Here is a 15,242-nt window from a genome sequence, read left to right on the forward strand (position 1 = left end):
CATGCACCATCTCCGGGGGCGTATCCTGGCGAGGGGTGGGAAGGAGAATTTCAATCAGTAAAGAAGGGGACATGTTCCGGTTCCATCTGTAGAGCACCGTGTATCCCAAGCTTGGGCCTGGCTGTTTGGGACTCAACCCACGAGTCCCCTGCATGGGAGTTCAACTCTCTTACTAAGTCTCACAGGGTATGTCTATTGTGCAGTCACGCGGCGTGATTGCAACTTGTGTAGACATACCAACCTAGCTAGCTCCGGTTCCAGAACAGTGAAGCCACATCAGCATGGCTTGCCTGCCCCGAACCCTGGGTAATTACTCACGAGGCTGCTGCAGCTTCACGGATGCAGGACCAGAGCTAGCTAGATGAAAGCTCGCTCAGGGATGTCTCCGTGAGCTGCATTCACACCCTGGGAATGCAGCGCAGACATCCCCTGAGACGCGATGCAGTCACTTTGTCACACTATCAAGAACGAGAGACAGGGATTTCATGGGCTGATTTGCAAAAATTCAAAATCAATTTCTATTTTTAAAAAAAGCCAGCAGACGCTGAGAAGTGATTAAATCTCTGCATCGCTGAGTGATAGTCTGAGAAACAAAACCGAGTCGGCACTGGAATGAAACTGGTCACTGGATTTTCTCTTACTGTGCCTTTTTTCTTAGATTGGTGTGTGTGTGTGTGTGTGTGTGTGTGTGTGTGTGTGTGTGTGTGTGTGTGTGTGTGTGTGTGTGTGTGTGTGTGTGTGTGTGTGTGTGTGTGTGTGTGTGTGTGTGTCGCTGATAGTTCTTTATTCAGCTCTTGTCCTACTGCACCTGGAACATTCTGTCCGTGTTTAGACACCTCCACACCAGACAGATGTTGGCAAGGTGAAGGCAGTTCAGAGAACAGCATCAAAAATGGCCCGGGGACTAGAGTGAGAAGGGAAAAGAGGAATCTCATAGCTTGGCTAAGGACAAAGAAGTGGCTTGAAAACTGTCCCCCTGAAGGGCGAACGCCTAAGGAACAAGAGGAAATGGACAGAGGGTAAAACTCGGAGTAATGAGAAGAAATCAAGCAAGGGATAATTTAGGGACAATGTCAAGAGAGCATTGGTGAGCTCGGCCAGAGGGTGGGATAGACACTGAAGGGAAGTGGTGGAAGTACCATTGTTTGGGTCACTGAGGACAAGACTGGACAAAGCCCTGGAGAACAGTGACGGGAGCAGAACCAGCCACTGGCACTGGTCTAGATCAGACTCCGTGGGTTCCTCCATCTCTGACCGTTTGGATTCCATGTGATAGAAGTTCTGTCTACACTGCAATCAGAGGGGTGGCTGCAGCATGTGTAGACACACCCACGCTAGCTCGGATCCAGCTCGCCCCGAGAACAGCAGCAGTGAAACCACGGCAGCATGGGCTGTACAAACCCACCCAGAATCCTGGGGACGTACCCGAGCGCCTCGCCCCTGCTGCTGACGCTTCACTGCCGTTGTTATTGGCACTCTAGAGCAAAGCTAGCTCGGGTGCGTCTACACGGGCTGCCGTCACACCTCCGATGGCAGCATCGACAGATCCTTACGCACAAGAAGCCCCATGCTCAGGTTGTGAGGCTCCATTTGGACACCTAAAACAGCACTTAGGCCCCCAAGTTTGAAAGTGGGACACTCCAGACTCCATGATTTTGCTCTCTCAAACTACCAACTCCATCTACCGTGCCTGGTTCGGCACGTCCGTGTACTCCAGTTATGCGCCTGTCTCTTTCCTACCAGAGCAGATCTAGGCCAAGACCTCAGGCTGCAGGAGACTGAATAAAGAGATTCTGTCCTGCCTTGCCCCTGCCCAATGCTCTAAGGGGCCACCAGCTCGCTCCAGCGGCTGTGCAGAAGATACTGTGGTTGGTTTAGTGACCCTGCATGGGCTGGGAGTCCCCCTTCACTGAGGCCCTCCTGCCCCTGCTGCTGGCTCCAGAACACAAGACTCTGTTTTCCCCTTCCGCATTAGGGACGTGTGAGCGCTGGCAGTGAACTGATGCCCCCGGGGGAGGCGACCAAAGGCCATCGGGCTATCACCGCGTCTCCATTCGCCTTCCACATCACAAGCACACAGAAGTGCTAGCTGCAGGGCGGATGCCATGGGGTGCCTGCCGGAGCGTCTGGGCTTGCAGGTGGACACTGCTGATACGTGCTGGGAAACCCCCTGGCTCTGGGGAGAGCAAGCTCTTTATGGCTCTGAGCAGCTCCTTGGTGTTAAAGGGTCTCTCTCTCTGCTTTGGCCTTAAAGAAGATCAAGGCTAAAGGATTCTGATGGGGACTAACCACTGATGTGGTTGCTGCATTTGCCAGCTGTCTGACATCCCTGTTCCACGCATGCTAACGCCCCTTCCCTTTCTGTATAATGATTTACAAAGAGCAGGAACGTGCACATAAACCCATCCGCTTCCCGACTGGTCCAGAAAGTGAGCAAGCTCCTTCCCCTCACCTCCCTGCCCGCGGGCTTGAGGGCCCTTCACGCAAGGATCGGCACCTGCTGCCCCCACCACAGTCTGGCTCTTGCTTGGAATGAATGAAACTTCCACCCGCCGAAGGACCCTGCTGGGAGCAGCAGCTGCTCCGTTGCTGCTCCTTGGCAAGCAGCAGGCAGAGTAGAGAGAAAACGCCACTCCCGAGGCCAAGCGGAAACCCCTCACTGGGTGACTCTCCGGAGGATAAACTGCAGGGGGGTCCTTTTCCCACAGCTGATTTCTTGTCTGGCTAAGAAAAGGTCAGGAACTCCTGCTGCTGGGAATTATCCTGCTCTAGCCAAGGACACGGGGGAACATGCTAGATGTGGCCCCACAGGCCATGCTCTCTCTCATTACAAGTCAGGCTGGTTAGGAATCTCCTGGCATCCCTCTGCCATCCTGCCTGTTTGACCTGGGGTGGGAGCTCATGGAATTTTAACTCTTTATGATACAGACAAATCGCCAAGTGGGAGATCTGACACAGACATAAAGGACTCCTCCTCCTCCTCCACTGACTTTCCTTGCAGTCCCTTTCCCCCCGGGGATGGTGGTTTGGGGGTGAGGAAGGCTGCCAGAGCCCCAAGCGTCCTCCAACACCTGCTCACGCAGAACGGGTCAGATACCACAGAGCCGAGCGCAGTACGAATCCCAGCAGAGGTGACATCCCAATACAAACTCGGGGCCTCGGCTTCCTCCGTTCCCCTTCCTGCCCCATGGGGCCCATGGGACCGTGGCCTCTCAGCCGAGACCTCTGGCTGCCTGGAACCACTATCTGCAATGTCTCGCTGGGCTACGGCTCAGCCCCTGTGTGTCCCAGTGCAGACGGGGGACCTCAGCCCTGTCATCGGGGAGCGACGTTACGAGATTGTGACCTCTCGATATGGCTTTACAGTCAACGTGGCATCCTCTTTATAGCCGAGTCCCAACTTTGTGGAGAGACCATGGGGTAGGGCCAGCTGAGAGCTTTGGGGTGATAGAGATGGGGTCCCTGACTTGCCCTCTGTGCGCTTTGCAAAGCCAGCAATGAGGAATGACATTAATAATCCACCCCCAGTAAACAGACTCTCAGTCCCTTCCTCGAACCACAGTACAATGCTGCCTCGCTGTGACCAGGGGAATGGTTTTCCCCACTCTCAGCGTGTGTCTACACTGCAGTCAGAGGCATGGCTGCAGCATGTGTAGACATACGGGGGCTGGCTTTGATCTAGCGCCAATAACCACAGCAGCAAAGCTACATCAGGACGAGCCGGCTGCCTGAATATATACCCAGAGTCCTGGGCTGCTGAACTTCACTACTAGTGTTACTGGTGCGAGCTAGACCAAAGCTAGCTCAGGTGCGTCTACACGGGCTGCCCTCAGACCTCGGATTCCAGCGTAGACACCCCCCTTCCCCCCCCGCCCCCTAGGCTCTGTCTAGTGAGGTGTCCTGACTTCAGCTGTTGGAGTAGCTGCCCCCTAGTGTTAATGAGGCAACGCCATGATTTATGAGCAGGGCTGGGCTCTACCGGGGCTAGTAGCAGCTTGGCCTGCCTGCATGGGAGAAATGAGTGCAGATTCCCAGGGAAGACAGGGCCTTCACCTCCAGGCCTTGCCGGTGGGCCAGCTGAATGCGAAAGGCATGCTGGGATTCCGGGCTGCTGGAACAATGTATATAGTGGCTCTCAGCACCCCCACTGAACCAAACTGTTATGGTTGAAAGCACTTCAAGCCAGGGGTGCGGCAGCCCCCCAGCTCCTATGCTGGGATTCCAAGAGCTCAGCTCTGTCCCCACCTTGGAGCCTGTCTTCCCATCAGTTCTCCTCCCGGGGGACCCTCTTTTCCTGCTAGCCAGCTTCTCCAGGCCTTTTGCCTACAGCGAAGGCACAAGCCGGAGCAGGACAGTCTGCAACGAGGAGCTGCGAACATGCCGCGCTCTTTGAGGCGAGGAGAAGGAACCCCAACTCCCCCGCCTTGATACCCATCTGCAGCAAAAGCCCCGGAGTGCTCCAGAGAGAGGCAGACAGCAGAGCCCTGCATGAGCTGCCTGCACAGAGACAAGATCAAGGAACCCTCCCCAGCGCAGCTCGGCTGCACGTAAGAATGGCACGGAGCGGCCATCGCGGTCACAGCTCGGGTTGCTCTCCGAGAGCTTTCCTGTGGGCAGCGGCTTGTCATAGATCCTGCAGCCCAGACTGGGGGGGAAGGGGGAAGGAGGTCAGGGTCTATCACTGTCTGTTTCACGTCTATTGCATTAGTTAGTGGCCTGCCTGGACAGGCCTGACTCCTCTGCCCTTTATGGAACATTGCCTCCTTGGCAAAGTCGCTGTTACCAGCAGGGTTACTGCCGGCAGCCCGCTGGGGGGCGGATGGCGGGGATAGGGCACAGGTCAGCACCGTCGTGGCAGAGCGTGCTGGAGAGAAGCAGCTAACGTGGGGCATTGGGGGGGCAGGCACCCCAGTGCGCTGGGTTATTGCTGCCATGCCAGCTACTAATGGAACGAGTTTGCTGGTTCTCAGGTCTCATCCCACGGGCCAGGCTTAGCCATCCAGAAACCTAAGGGGAGCAGCAAAAGGGGGAAGAGAAAAGGGACTGCCTGAAGCGGCAGCAAAGAGAGGGACCAACTCCCAGCATTCCCCATCCCCTGGGGGAAGCGGATCCTGCTCTGGGCAGGTGCAATGGGACTGCACAGCATGCTCAGGGCACAGGCGCCGGCACCAGGCTCTCACTCCTTTCTGGCTGGACGTCGCTCTCATGGGTTTATTTGGTGTCGCCATCTGGTTTTTCCAATGCGCAGGGCGGACAATGGGGAATCAGACCCCCCCGAGACTGTTCAATACCCCCTAGGCACCTACATTAGCCTCTGACACAGTCACAAAAGACCCTGCCACTGGCCCGCTCAGCCCCCTCCCCTGAGCCTCTACAACCCTGTCCGGCCTCCTTGAAGGAAGCAGTGCTTTTATGCTGCCCAAGCCCGGATGTTGCTGTGAAATCTTTTATGCTGCCCAAGCCCGGATGTTGCTGTGAAATCTTACCCAGCTCGTCTCTGGGACCGCTTAAATCCGAGCCTTGCGGGACACACTGACCCAATTTGCTCAGGAGAGGATCAAAACTGAGCAGCGGGGGGGCTACAGGCCAGGAGGGAGGTGAATGGGCAGATCTGGGGGTGAGGGCTGGCGTGGGAGGCAGGCCAGAGGAGAGGTGAATGGGCAGATTTGGGGGTGAGGGCTGGAGTGGGAGGCAGGCCAGAGGAGAGGTGAATGGGCAGATCTGGGGGTGAGGGCTGGCGTGGGAGGCAGGCCAGAGGAGAGGTGAATGGGCAGATCTGGGGGTGAGGGCTGGCGTGGGAGGCAGGCCAGAGGAGAGGTGAATGGGCAGATCTGGGGGTGAGGGCTGGCGTGGGAGGCAGGCCAGAGGAGAGGTGAATGGGCAGATCTGGGGGTGAGGGCTGGCGTGGGAGGCAGGCCAGAGGAGAGGTGAATGGGCAGATCTGGGGGTGAGGGCTGGAGTAGGAGGCAGGCCAGCCAGAGGAGAGGTGAATGGGCAGATCTGGGGGTGAGGGCTGGAGTGGGAGGCAGGCCAGAGGAGAGGTGAATGGGCAGATCTGGGGGTGAGGGCTGGAGTAGGAGGCAGGCCAGAGGAGAGGTGAATGGGCAGATCTGGGGGTGAGGGCTGGAGTGGGAGGCAGGCCAGAGGAGAGGTGAATGGGCAGATCTGGGGGTGAGGGCTGGAGTGGGAGGCAGGCCAGAGGAGAGGTGAATGGGCAGATTTGGGGGTGAGGGCTGGAGTGGGAGGCAGGCCAGAGGAGAGGTGAATGGGCAGATCTGGGGGTGAGGGCTGGCGTGGGAGACAGGCCAGAGGAGAGGTGAATGGGCAGATCTGGGGGTGAGGGCTGGCGTGGGAGACAGGCCAGAGGAGAGGTGAATGGGCAGATCTGGGGGTGAGGGCTGGCGTGGGAGGCAGGCCAGAGGAGAGGTGAATGGGCAGATCTGGGGGTGAGGGCTGGCGTGGGAGACAGGCCAGAGGAGAGGTGAATGGGCAGATCTGGGGGTGAGGGCTGGCGTGGGAGGCAGGCCAGAGGAGAGGTGAATGGGCAGATCTGGGGGTGAGGGCTGGCGTGGGAGACAGGCCAGAGGAGAGGTGAATGGGCAGATCTGGGGGTGAGGGCTGGCGTGGGAGGCAGGCCAGAGGAGAGGTGAATGGGCAGATCTGGGGGTGAGGGCTGGCGTGGGAGGCAGGCCAGAGGAGAGGTGAATGGGCAGATCTGGGGGTGAGGGCTGGCGTGGGAGGCAGGCCAGAGGAGAGGTGAATGGGCACATCTGGGGGTGAGGGCTGGAGTGGGAGGCAGGCCAGAGGAGAGGTGAATGGGCAGATCTGGGGGTGAGGGCTGGAGTGGGAGGCAGGCCAGAGGAGAGGTGAATGGGCAGATCTGGGGGTGAGGGCTGGCGTGGGAGGCAGGCCAGCCAGAGGAGAGGTGCACCAGCTAGCTGCGATGGGGCACAACTGCAGGAGCAGGGGACTGCGGGTCAGGACCAAGGGGCATCGCGGAGCTGGGGGTGAGAGCAGAAGGGGATTTGCAGGGGATGCTAGTGCAGGCATGGGCCATGATTTGGCTGAGTCCAGTTGCAGGGGTGGATTTTGGTCCCCTCCCCACTGCTGCGGCTGTCGCTGGTCTCTCACTGCCTGAGCACTGACGTGCACCCAGGAAAGGGAGAGGAGCCGTGCCGGGAGGAGTGGCAGGGCCCCGAGGGGGCCAGCTGCAGCGCCAGCCCGGGGATGAGGAGACAGCGATTTCCTTACCCTTTCCGGATGACGACAATGATCGCTCCGAGGAGGATAATCAAGACAACCAGCCCCCCGGCACAAATGCCCAGGATCAGGCCCATCTCCTCCGAGTGCTGGGACACCTCCAGGGGACGCTTGCTCTCTTTGCAGGCGGCTGGAGGGAGAAAAGCACAGCAGAGAGGGTCAGAAATCAGCTCCGACCTACTTTCTTGACAGCTGGTTTTGGCAGATCCCTCCCCCGCCACCCCCCACAAAAACTCCGCCACGTGCACACAGACAGCATGTGCAGACATACGCAACACACCTCTCCCCCCCCCGCACAGCCAAAAGATCTCCCACACGCACGCATATACAACACAACCTCACCCACATGCAAAAACTTCCCCCTGTGCAGATTTTAGGTGCAAATGTATACGTGTGTGCACGTATACACACACAAAACCTCTCACGCATACACACCGGTAACGTGGGGGCGCACACACACACAGAACCGCTGCTGCCTACGGCTTGGGACCTGGGTGCAAGAGGGGGCGGGCTGAGCGCCATTTGTAGCTAATAATGGAGCGGAAGGAATCTGGACCCAGCCCCTGAGCTGGGGGTGCATCTCGCCAGTGCTGTCCTACCCGAGGCACACCAAACAGCCTGTCCTCCCCCCTCATTCGGAGCGGAGCTGTGCACGGACGCCTCATTGCCAGAGAAGGACACGTTCTCGTAACAGCGGACGCCTGTTTCATGTTCTAGCAAACAAGCTGATCTAATCCCCCGTTAAATAAGGCTGTTTGATGTTCTGATCCAAACAAACAATCAAGGAAGTAACCCCAACAAATTATCAAATAGCCGATTATTGTCAGAGAGATGCTACTCCTCCTCCTCTCTTCGCCCCATGCCCAGCCAGACTAAGCCCATCGCTGTCCCCACAAATTAATTGTAGCTGTTGTGTTAATTTTGTAAAACTGCTCTGTCTCCTCTGTGGATCGATCACAGAGCCGGGGCACTCAGAGTTTTTGCTTCTTGGGCACAGTCGGCTCACTGGGATTGGTCAGCTGAATCACATGGCATTGTTCCTGTTCCCAGACGGAGGAACATGGAAGCACTTTGGGTGCGAAGTCCCAGGCATTCAGCTTTAAGGTTTGTGTTCTGCAGATGCTCCTGTGCATCTCTGGAGTTTGTTCTCGGTGAGTGTCTGTGCTGGGAAAGCTCCGGCACTTGGACATTAACTGAAAGCAAATCTGGACATGACCAAACCCCTGGCACTTAAATCCCAGGGGGAGGGGCATTTTAGCGATACCTAAACTAAATAAGATAAAATAAATGGATTGGGTGGATGGGTGGGTCGGGTTATTGATTGGGTACATGGGTTGGGCAGATGGGCTGGATAGGCGGGTTGGGCAGATGGGCTGGATAGATGGGTCGGGTTATTGATTGGGTACATGGGTTGGGTGGATGGGCTGGATATGCGGGTTGGGCGGATGGGCTGGATAGGCGGGTCGGGTTATTGATTGGGTGGATGGGCTGGATAGATGGGTCGGGTTATTGATTGGGTACATGGGTTGGGCGGATGGGCTGGATAGATGGGTCTGGTTATTGATTGGGTGGATGGGCTGGATAGATGGGTCGGGTTATTGATTGGGTGGATGGGCTGGATAGGCGGGTTGGGTGGATGGGCTGGATAGATGGGTCGGGTTATTGATTGGGTGGATGGGCTGCATAGATGGGTCGGGTTATTGATTGGGTGGATGGGTTGGGCGGATGGGCTGGATAGATGGGTCGGGTTATTGATGGGTAGATGGGTTGGGCGGATGGGCTGGATAGATGGGTCGGGTTATTGATGGGTAGATGGGTTGGGTGGATGGGCTGGATAGATGGGTCGGGTTATTGATTGGGTGGATGGGCTGGATAGATTGGTCGGGTTATTGATTGGGTGGATGGGTTGGGCGGATGGGCTGGATAGATGGGTCGGGTTATTGATTGGGTGGATGGGTTGGGCGGATGGGCTGGATAGGCGGGCTGAATGAGTTGCTAAGGTGTATGAGTCAGATGGAGGGATCGGTCGAGGGATCAGGTATCTGCAGAAGGTTTTTCTGCAGCATTCGCCCACCTTCCCATCCCCTGTTGTCCCTGACGTGGAGGCATTCCCTGCGTTTTGGCTATTGGCAGCTCCCATCACTTCATTTGAACTTTCCTCTCTCGGCCTAAATCTCCCGGAAGTTTTTTCTCTCCAGTCCCCCTTGTCTGGACAGACACAGCGGCACTTCAGCCCCTGCAGCCTCCTCTGACGTCGCTCTCACCACCTGGAGAGTGTGAGGCAGGGCCAGGACGCTCCCTGCTGCCTTTTCCCAGTGACGCTGGGGCGTAACCTCCACGATGCATCACTCTCTGGCCCGGCCCCGGGGTGCCTTGCTTCTGCTCTCCGGAGGACTCCCGGCCGCAGCACTCTCCCTTCTCCCCCTTGCTTAGTGTGGTTTCAAAGGACGCTATCAAAGTTATCAGGCCAACAAACTGGCCCTGCCAGGATCAAGGGCAGAGCTGGGTTACATGCACGTACGCCCTTCCTGCGGGGCGCCCATCTGCTCCAGCACTACGTGCCGGCAGTTCAGAGCCTGGTCCAGGAAGCACTGCACAGTCCCACGCTTGCACCAAGCGGCGTTCTTAAGCCATGAGAAGGATGCGAATGTGGAGAGTGGGGGCGTCCCTGCGCGATGAGCCCATGGAGCAGCAATAAGCGCCAGACGGCCGCTTCTCGCTCTCCTGGGGAGCGCTCGCCTCCAGACGCCTCTTCCAGCTGAATCAATGTCAGGCCTGCGTGCAACACCCCGCCCCCCCCGGCCCCAGCCCACTCCAGTACTGTCACCCAGGACGGTTTGCCTGCTGTGCATCGAATGAGGGTTTAACGCCTGCCTCTTATCGGGATGATTGCGTTTTCATTGCACTTCCCTGGCTCCCACCGCGCCTTGGCAGGGGCAGAGGGTGCCGTACAAACACCGTTATAAGGACGAGGAGGATTATTAATAAACCGTTATGAAGCAGGCAGCCAAAGTGGAGGCAGGGGAATAGTGCCCCGCCCCTGGATACGGTGAGAAGTCAGCCTGGAAATTGAGTCTGATTGAGAACACGACCTGAGAGCGCTGCTCACAGAGTCTGAATACAGGACTAAGGCACAGCGTGAGAACGGGGGTGTCACTGCTGAGACTAATAACCCATCGCTGCTAATCCCCAATCCCAAGCACTGTACTGTAGCCATCTCAGTTCCAGGAGCTGCCAGGATCCATGCCCAGGCAATACGCCCCTCTCTGAGCTACGAGCTGCCTGTCCCAGGCAGTACACCCCTCTCTGAACCTGGGAGCTGCCTGTCCCCTGTCCCAGGCAGTACACCCCTCTCTGAGCCTGGGAGCTGCCTGTCCCCTGTCCCAGGCAGTACACCCCTCTCTGAGCCTGGGAGCTGCCTGTCCCCTGTCCCAGGCAGTACACCCCGCTCTGACCCCAGGAGCTGCCAGGATCCATGCCCAGGCAGTACGCCCCTCTCTGAGCTACGAGCTGCCTGTCCCAGGCAGTACACCCTGCTCTGAACCTGGGAGCTGCCTGTCCCCTGTCCCAGGCAGTACACCCCTCTCTGACCCCAGGAGCTGCCAGGATCCATGCCCAGGCAATACGCCCCTCTCTGAGCTACAAGCTGCCTGTCCCAGGCAGTACACCCCTCTCTGACCCCAGGAGCTGCCTGTCCCATCCCAGGCAATACACCCTCTCTGAACCTGGGAGCTGCCTGTCCCCTGTCCCAGGCAGTACACCCCTTTCTGAGCCCGGGAGCTGCCCAACCCCAATACTAGGCAAGGGTACATTCCCTGATCTCAGGAGCTGCTCCAATCCCAGCTACTAACCCCTCCCGCTTCAGACTCCAAGACTTGCCGATCCTCAACCCCACGCACTAAACCTCTCCCCAATCCCAGCAGAGGCCACAAACCTGGCCTCCCTCGGGCATCTCCCTCCCGGAGCCCAGGTGCTGAGCGCTCATGCGGGGCACCTCCTTTGCAGTGACAGCGGCAGTGGCAGCGCTGGGCACCGCAGGCGGCTCAGCCGCAGGGAGAACGGAGCGGGTATGTTTTGTTCTCAGTGCCCCTTGCCCCTGGTGTTTATTCAGAAGAAAAACAGGGACGTGGTCTTGAGAAGAGAGGGAGGCCCCAGCACGGGCCAACACTGATGGCTCCCTCCTCCCTTGGCCTGCCTAACGACCATCCGGCTCACGCTTCTCTCACTCTACGTACCGGCCCAGAAACCCCCATTCCCACTACAGTCCCCACATGCCTGGCTGGCTCACGACGACTGGACGATAGCCCCAGGACATACCATCTTCCTCAACGAATCCGCATCTCCCTTGCTGCCATGGCCAACCCAGACCAAACAAAGGGCCTTTCCTCCCATGGGCCAGGCCCACACATCCCACCCGAGGGCTAACCCCCTAGTCGCTGGCTGGATCTTAGCTCGTCTTTGCATCGTTCCACACCACGCTATGAATCCCCCTGCTCCTTTTTTAATATGCTACGCTAGCCGCATGCACATGAATGCCCATTTTTCATTTCCCATCGAGCCAGGAGTTTAGCTTATTTTATTACATATTTTTCCCCTTCCTTGAATCCAGTAGGGAGCCAAATATATTAGTAGAGCACAAGGAATTTTATTAAATGCACGAGGCCCCAAAGTTCAATCCCCCTGAAAGAACAAAGCATTAAGTTATTTGTTGAGATTCCAAAAGCCAAAGAGTGAAGCTGAAATATTTCCCCAATCGATTTCACTCACAAGACTGGCTCCCCATCACTGCCAGCAACACAATTACCCCGGTTAATATCACCCCTGGACTATATCAATGCCAAACAAGTCCAGGGTTTATACCAGCCAAGATCAATTGCAATATTCACAGCTTTAAAGGGATGCTGACAAGGTCAGAAGGCCTGAAATCTGACATGCTTGATTTTTTCCCCCTTGGTTTTTTTTTCCCCACAAGACCCACATATCACTCCTTATATGATTTTTATTCCAAAACAAATGTTTTAATATGCTGCTTCAGAGGTGAAGCTTGGGCTTCAGGTTAGGGTACTTGCATGGGACCCAAAAGACCTGCCACAGACTTACTGCATGATCTTGGGCAAGTCACTTAAGCTCTCGGTGCCTCGGCTCCCTGCCTGCGAAAAGGGGCTAATATACTTCCTTTCTTTCCCAGCTGATCCGAAGAAGTGGGCTGTAGTCCACGAAAGCTTATGCTCTAATAAATTTGTTAGTCTCTAAGGTGCCACAAGTACTCCTGTTCTTTTTGCGGATACAGACTAACACGGCTGCTACTCTGAAACCTGTTTAGAGTAGACGCTCTTCACACGGGCTCTCTCACCCAGCACAATGGGGTCCTGATCTTGAGCAGGGCCACCAAGTGCTATCATAATAATAATTTTATTTAAAAAAAATAACCGCCGCCAGAAGCAAGAGCAACCCTACAATAATAAACCAGAATGCACCTCCCTCATGATCAACCCTACAATAAGAAACCAGAAACGCACAACCTAGCCTTCAGGAGCAACCACAAAGCATTCTTCACAGCTCGGAATTCACGAGCAACCCTACAATAACAAACCAGTGTGTGGCGTCCCAACCTCAGTGCAACAAAGGAATAGAAAAGCCAGTCTGCTGAGCACAAGTGATTGGGAGGTACAATGGGAGTCTTACCTTTGCGGGCGATCCGAATGCAGTTCAGCCTGGTCTCCTGCAGAGAGAGAAAAGATCGGGAAGCTCAGAATCCAGTGGGGACATGAAAACGAGGTCCTCTTCGATTGTTCTGCTTTTAACGGGGAAGCTCGGACAAAATTTGGCCAGTCAGCCTGCCTAGCCTTTTCACGATGAAGCACTGGGTCCCTTGTCACATGCTGCTGGCTGACGCACCTGGCATACTCTGTACCTATGCCAGTGGGCATCCCTGATATGCCAAGATGTCCGGTGTTTAATTGTCAATCCATCAGCCTTCCCTACATTATCCTCTCTGAGCTCAAGCACAGGGATTCCAACAATGCACTGAAGCCTCTAGCCCAGGCAGAAGGAAAGCCCTGGACTTAGCCCCAGGGATAGGCTAGATAGGAGGGTCCCAGACGGACTAATCCACTTTGATTTTTGTGACCTATCATCTGGGCTTCTGACCATCATTCAGTGGGAAATGGGATGATCTGATGGTGATGCTGGTACCGAGTCTAGGCTCTGAATTCAACAGGGCAAAGAAGAACAGCCCTGGGCCAGCCTTTATTGGGGAGTTCTTATACTAGGGCCGGGTGGAAATGTTCAGTTGCGTGGAAAGATGGGTTTTCAACTAAACACAATGTTTTGCAAAAAAGTGACCACTTCCTGTGGAAATCTTCAAATTTTTCACTAACGTCCCAAAACTGAAATATTTTGGCCCCAAACCAAAATACTTCAATTTAGAAACACCTGCTGTGGTGCCTCATGGGATTTGTAGTTCCGTTGCCTCATGTGCCCATTCCCTTCCATGGGCACTGCTCCACAGCTGGACTACATCACCTAGGATGCACCATGGCCAGGGACTCCCACGGTGGACTGCCTCCATCCATGGTGTATCATGGGAGGTGTAGTCTAACCAGGGAGCCTGACCTATAGGTGAGAATGGAAGCAAGAGGCACCTGAACTACAATTCCCATGAGGCACGGCAGTGGCATTTCCCAATCAAAATATTTCAATTTTCTGCTGAAATATTTCAGTTTTTGACCAGAATGTTTCCAGATTCAAATTTGTGCAGAAAAATCTACATTTTTCATGGGGAAAACACACCCATTTTCCAACCATCTGTACTTTACGGCTGCAAGTTCTGCAGGGAGCTCACGAACAATCACATTGTTACCTAAACAACATTCTCTCTAATGACAGAGCAGAGCCCGTCACTACAAAAAAAAAGAAAAAGCACTGGATTCTCCCACTGATACTCACCTTGATCTTTTCGGGAATGAGGTGCTACTCAGATCGAGCAAGAGCAGAAAAATTTGACCTGACTTTTTTATTGTTGTTGTGAAGTACCTTAAATGTAACCCTAAATAATCATTCATCTGATACAGGAAGCACCATCTGGCCAACATGATGATGCAGAGAAAGGTAGAGGGAACGCAGCTCCCGTCTGAATGGATAGCAGGCTTTTTAAGAAGTTATAAAGCAAATCCTGGGATTTCTTACAATGTTGGGTGATTTAAAGTAATTAATGTAACCACTTGCAAACACCAACAACAAAAAATGCTGCTTTAGAACAGCTCTGAGGGACAACATTTTCTTTCTGTTGTTGTCCTGGGCTCGCCTGAGCTAGCAGAACATCTCATGGAACTACCTCACCCAGTCTTACAGCAAAGTCGTATTCAACTCAGCTTGGCCCACTTACGGTCCACAAATTAAGCAAAATAGTCTTCTGTTGACTCGACAAAAAGGTGCAGTCAGCATTAGGCCCGGCCAGGCCAGGATTCTTGAGTTAAGCACAGACAATCCAGGAAGTTTTTGGAACGTGTAGGGGACAATTTCCTGGTGCAAGTGCTGGAGGAACCAACTAGGGGCAGAGCTCTTCTAGACTTGCTGCTCACAAACCGGGAAGAATTAGTAGGGGAAGCAAAAGTGGATGGGAACCTGGGAGGCAGTGACCATGAGATGGTCGAGTTCAGGATCCTGACACAAGGAAGAAAGGAGAGCAGCAGAATATGGACCCTGGACTTCAGAAAAGCAGACTTTGACTCCCTCGGGGAACTGATGGGCAGGATCCCCTGGGAGAATAACATGAGGGGGAAAGGAGTCCAGGAGAGCTCGCTGTATTTTAAAGAAACCTTATTGAGGTTGCAGGAAAAAAACATCCCAATGTGTAGAAAGAACAGTAAATATGGCAGGTGACAAGCTTGGCTTAACAGTGAAATCCTTGCTGACCTTAAACGTAAAAAAGAAGCTTACAAGAAGTGGAAGATTGGACAAATGACCAGGGAGGAGTATAA

General features: G+C 55.0%; 1 protein-coding gene across 5 annotated transcripts in view; it reads right to left on the reverse strand.

Moving 5' to 3' along the window:
• Window positions 1–15,242, reverse strand: part of PTPRU (protein tyrosine phosphatase receptor type U) — a 282,850-nt gene that overhangs the window by 71,882 nt on the left and 195,726 nt on the right. For all 5 annotated transcript variants that reach the window (XM_065576904.1, XM_065576905.1, XM_065576903.1 and 2 more), the window contains exons 13-14: window positions 12,946–12,982; window positions 7,252–7,390 (exon numbers count right to left, since the gene is read on the reverse strand). In XM_065576904.1, the coding sequence (XP_065432976.1) occupies window positions 7,252–7,390; window positions 12,946–12,982 (176 nt within the window). The remainder of the gene's footprint in view (window positions 1–7,251; window positions 7,391–12,945; window positions 12,983–15,242) is intronic.

This window comes from Chrysemys picta, chromosome 23 (genome assembly GCF_011386835.1).
Source record: "Chrysemys picta bellii isolate R12L10 chromosome 23, ASM1138683v2, whole genome shotgun sequence".
Classification (NCBI taxonomy): domain Eukaryota; kingdom Metazoa; phylum Chordata; order Testudines; family Emydidae; genus Chrysemys; species Chrysemys picta.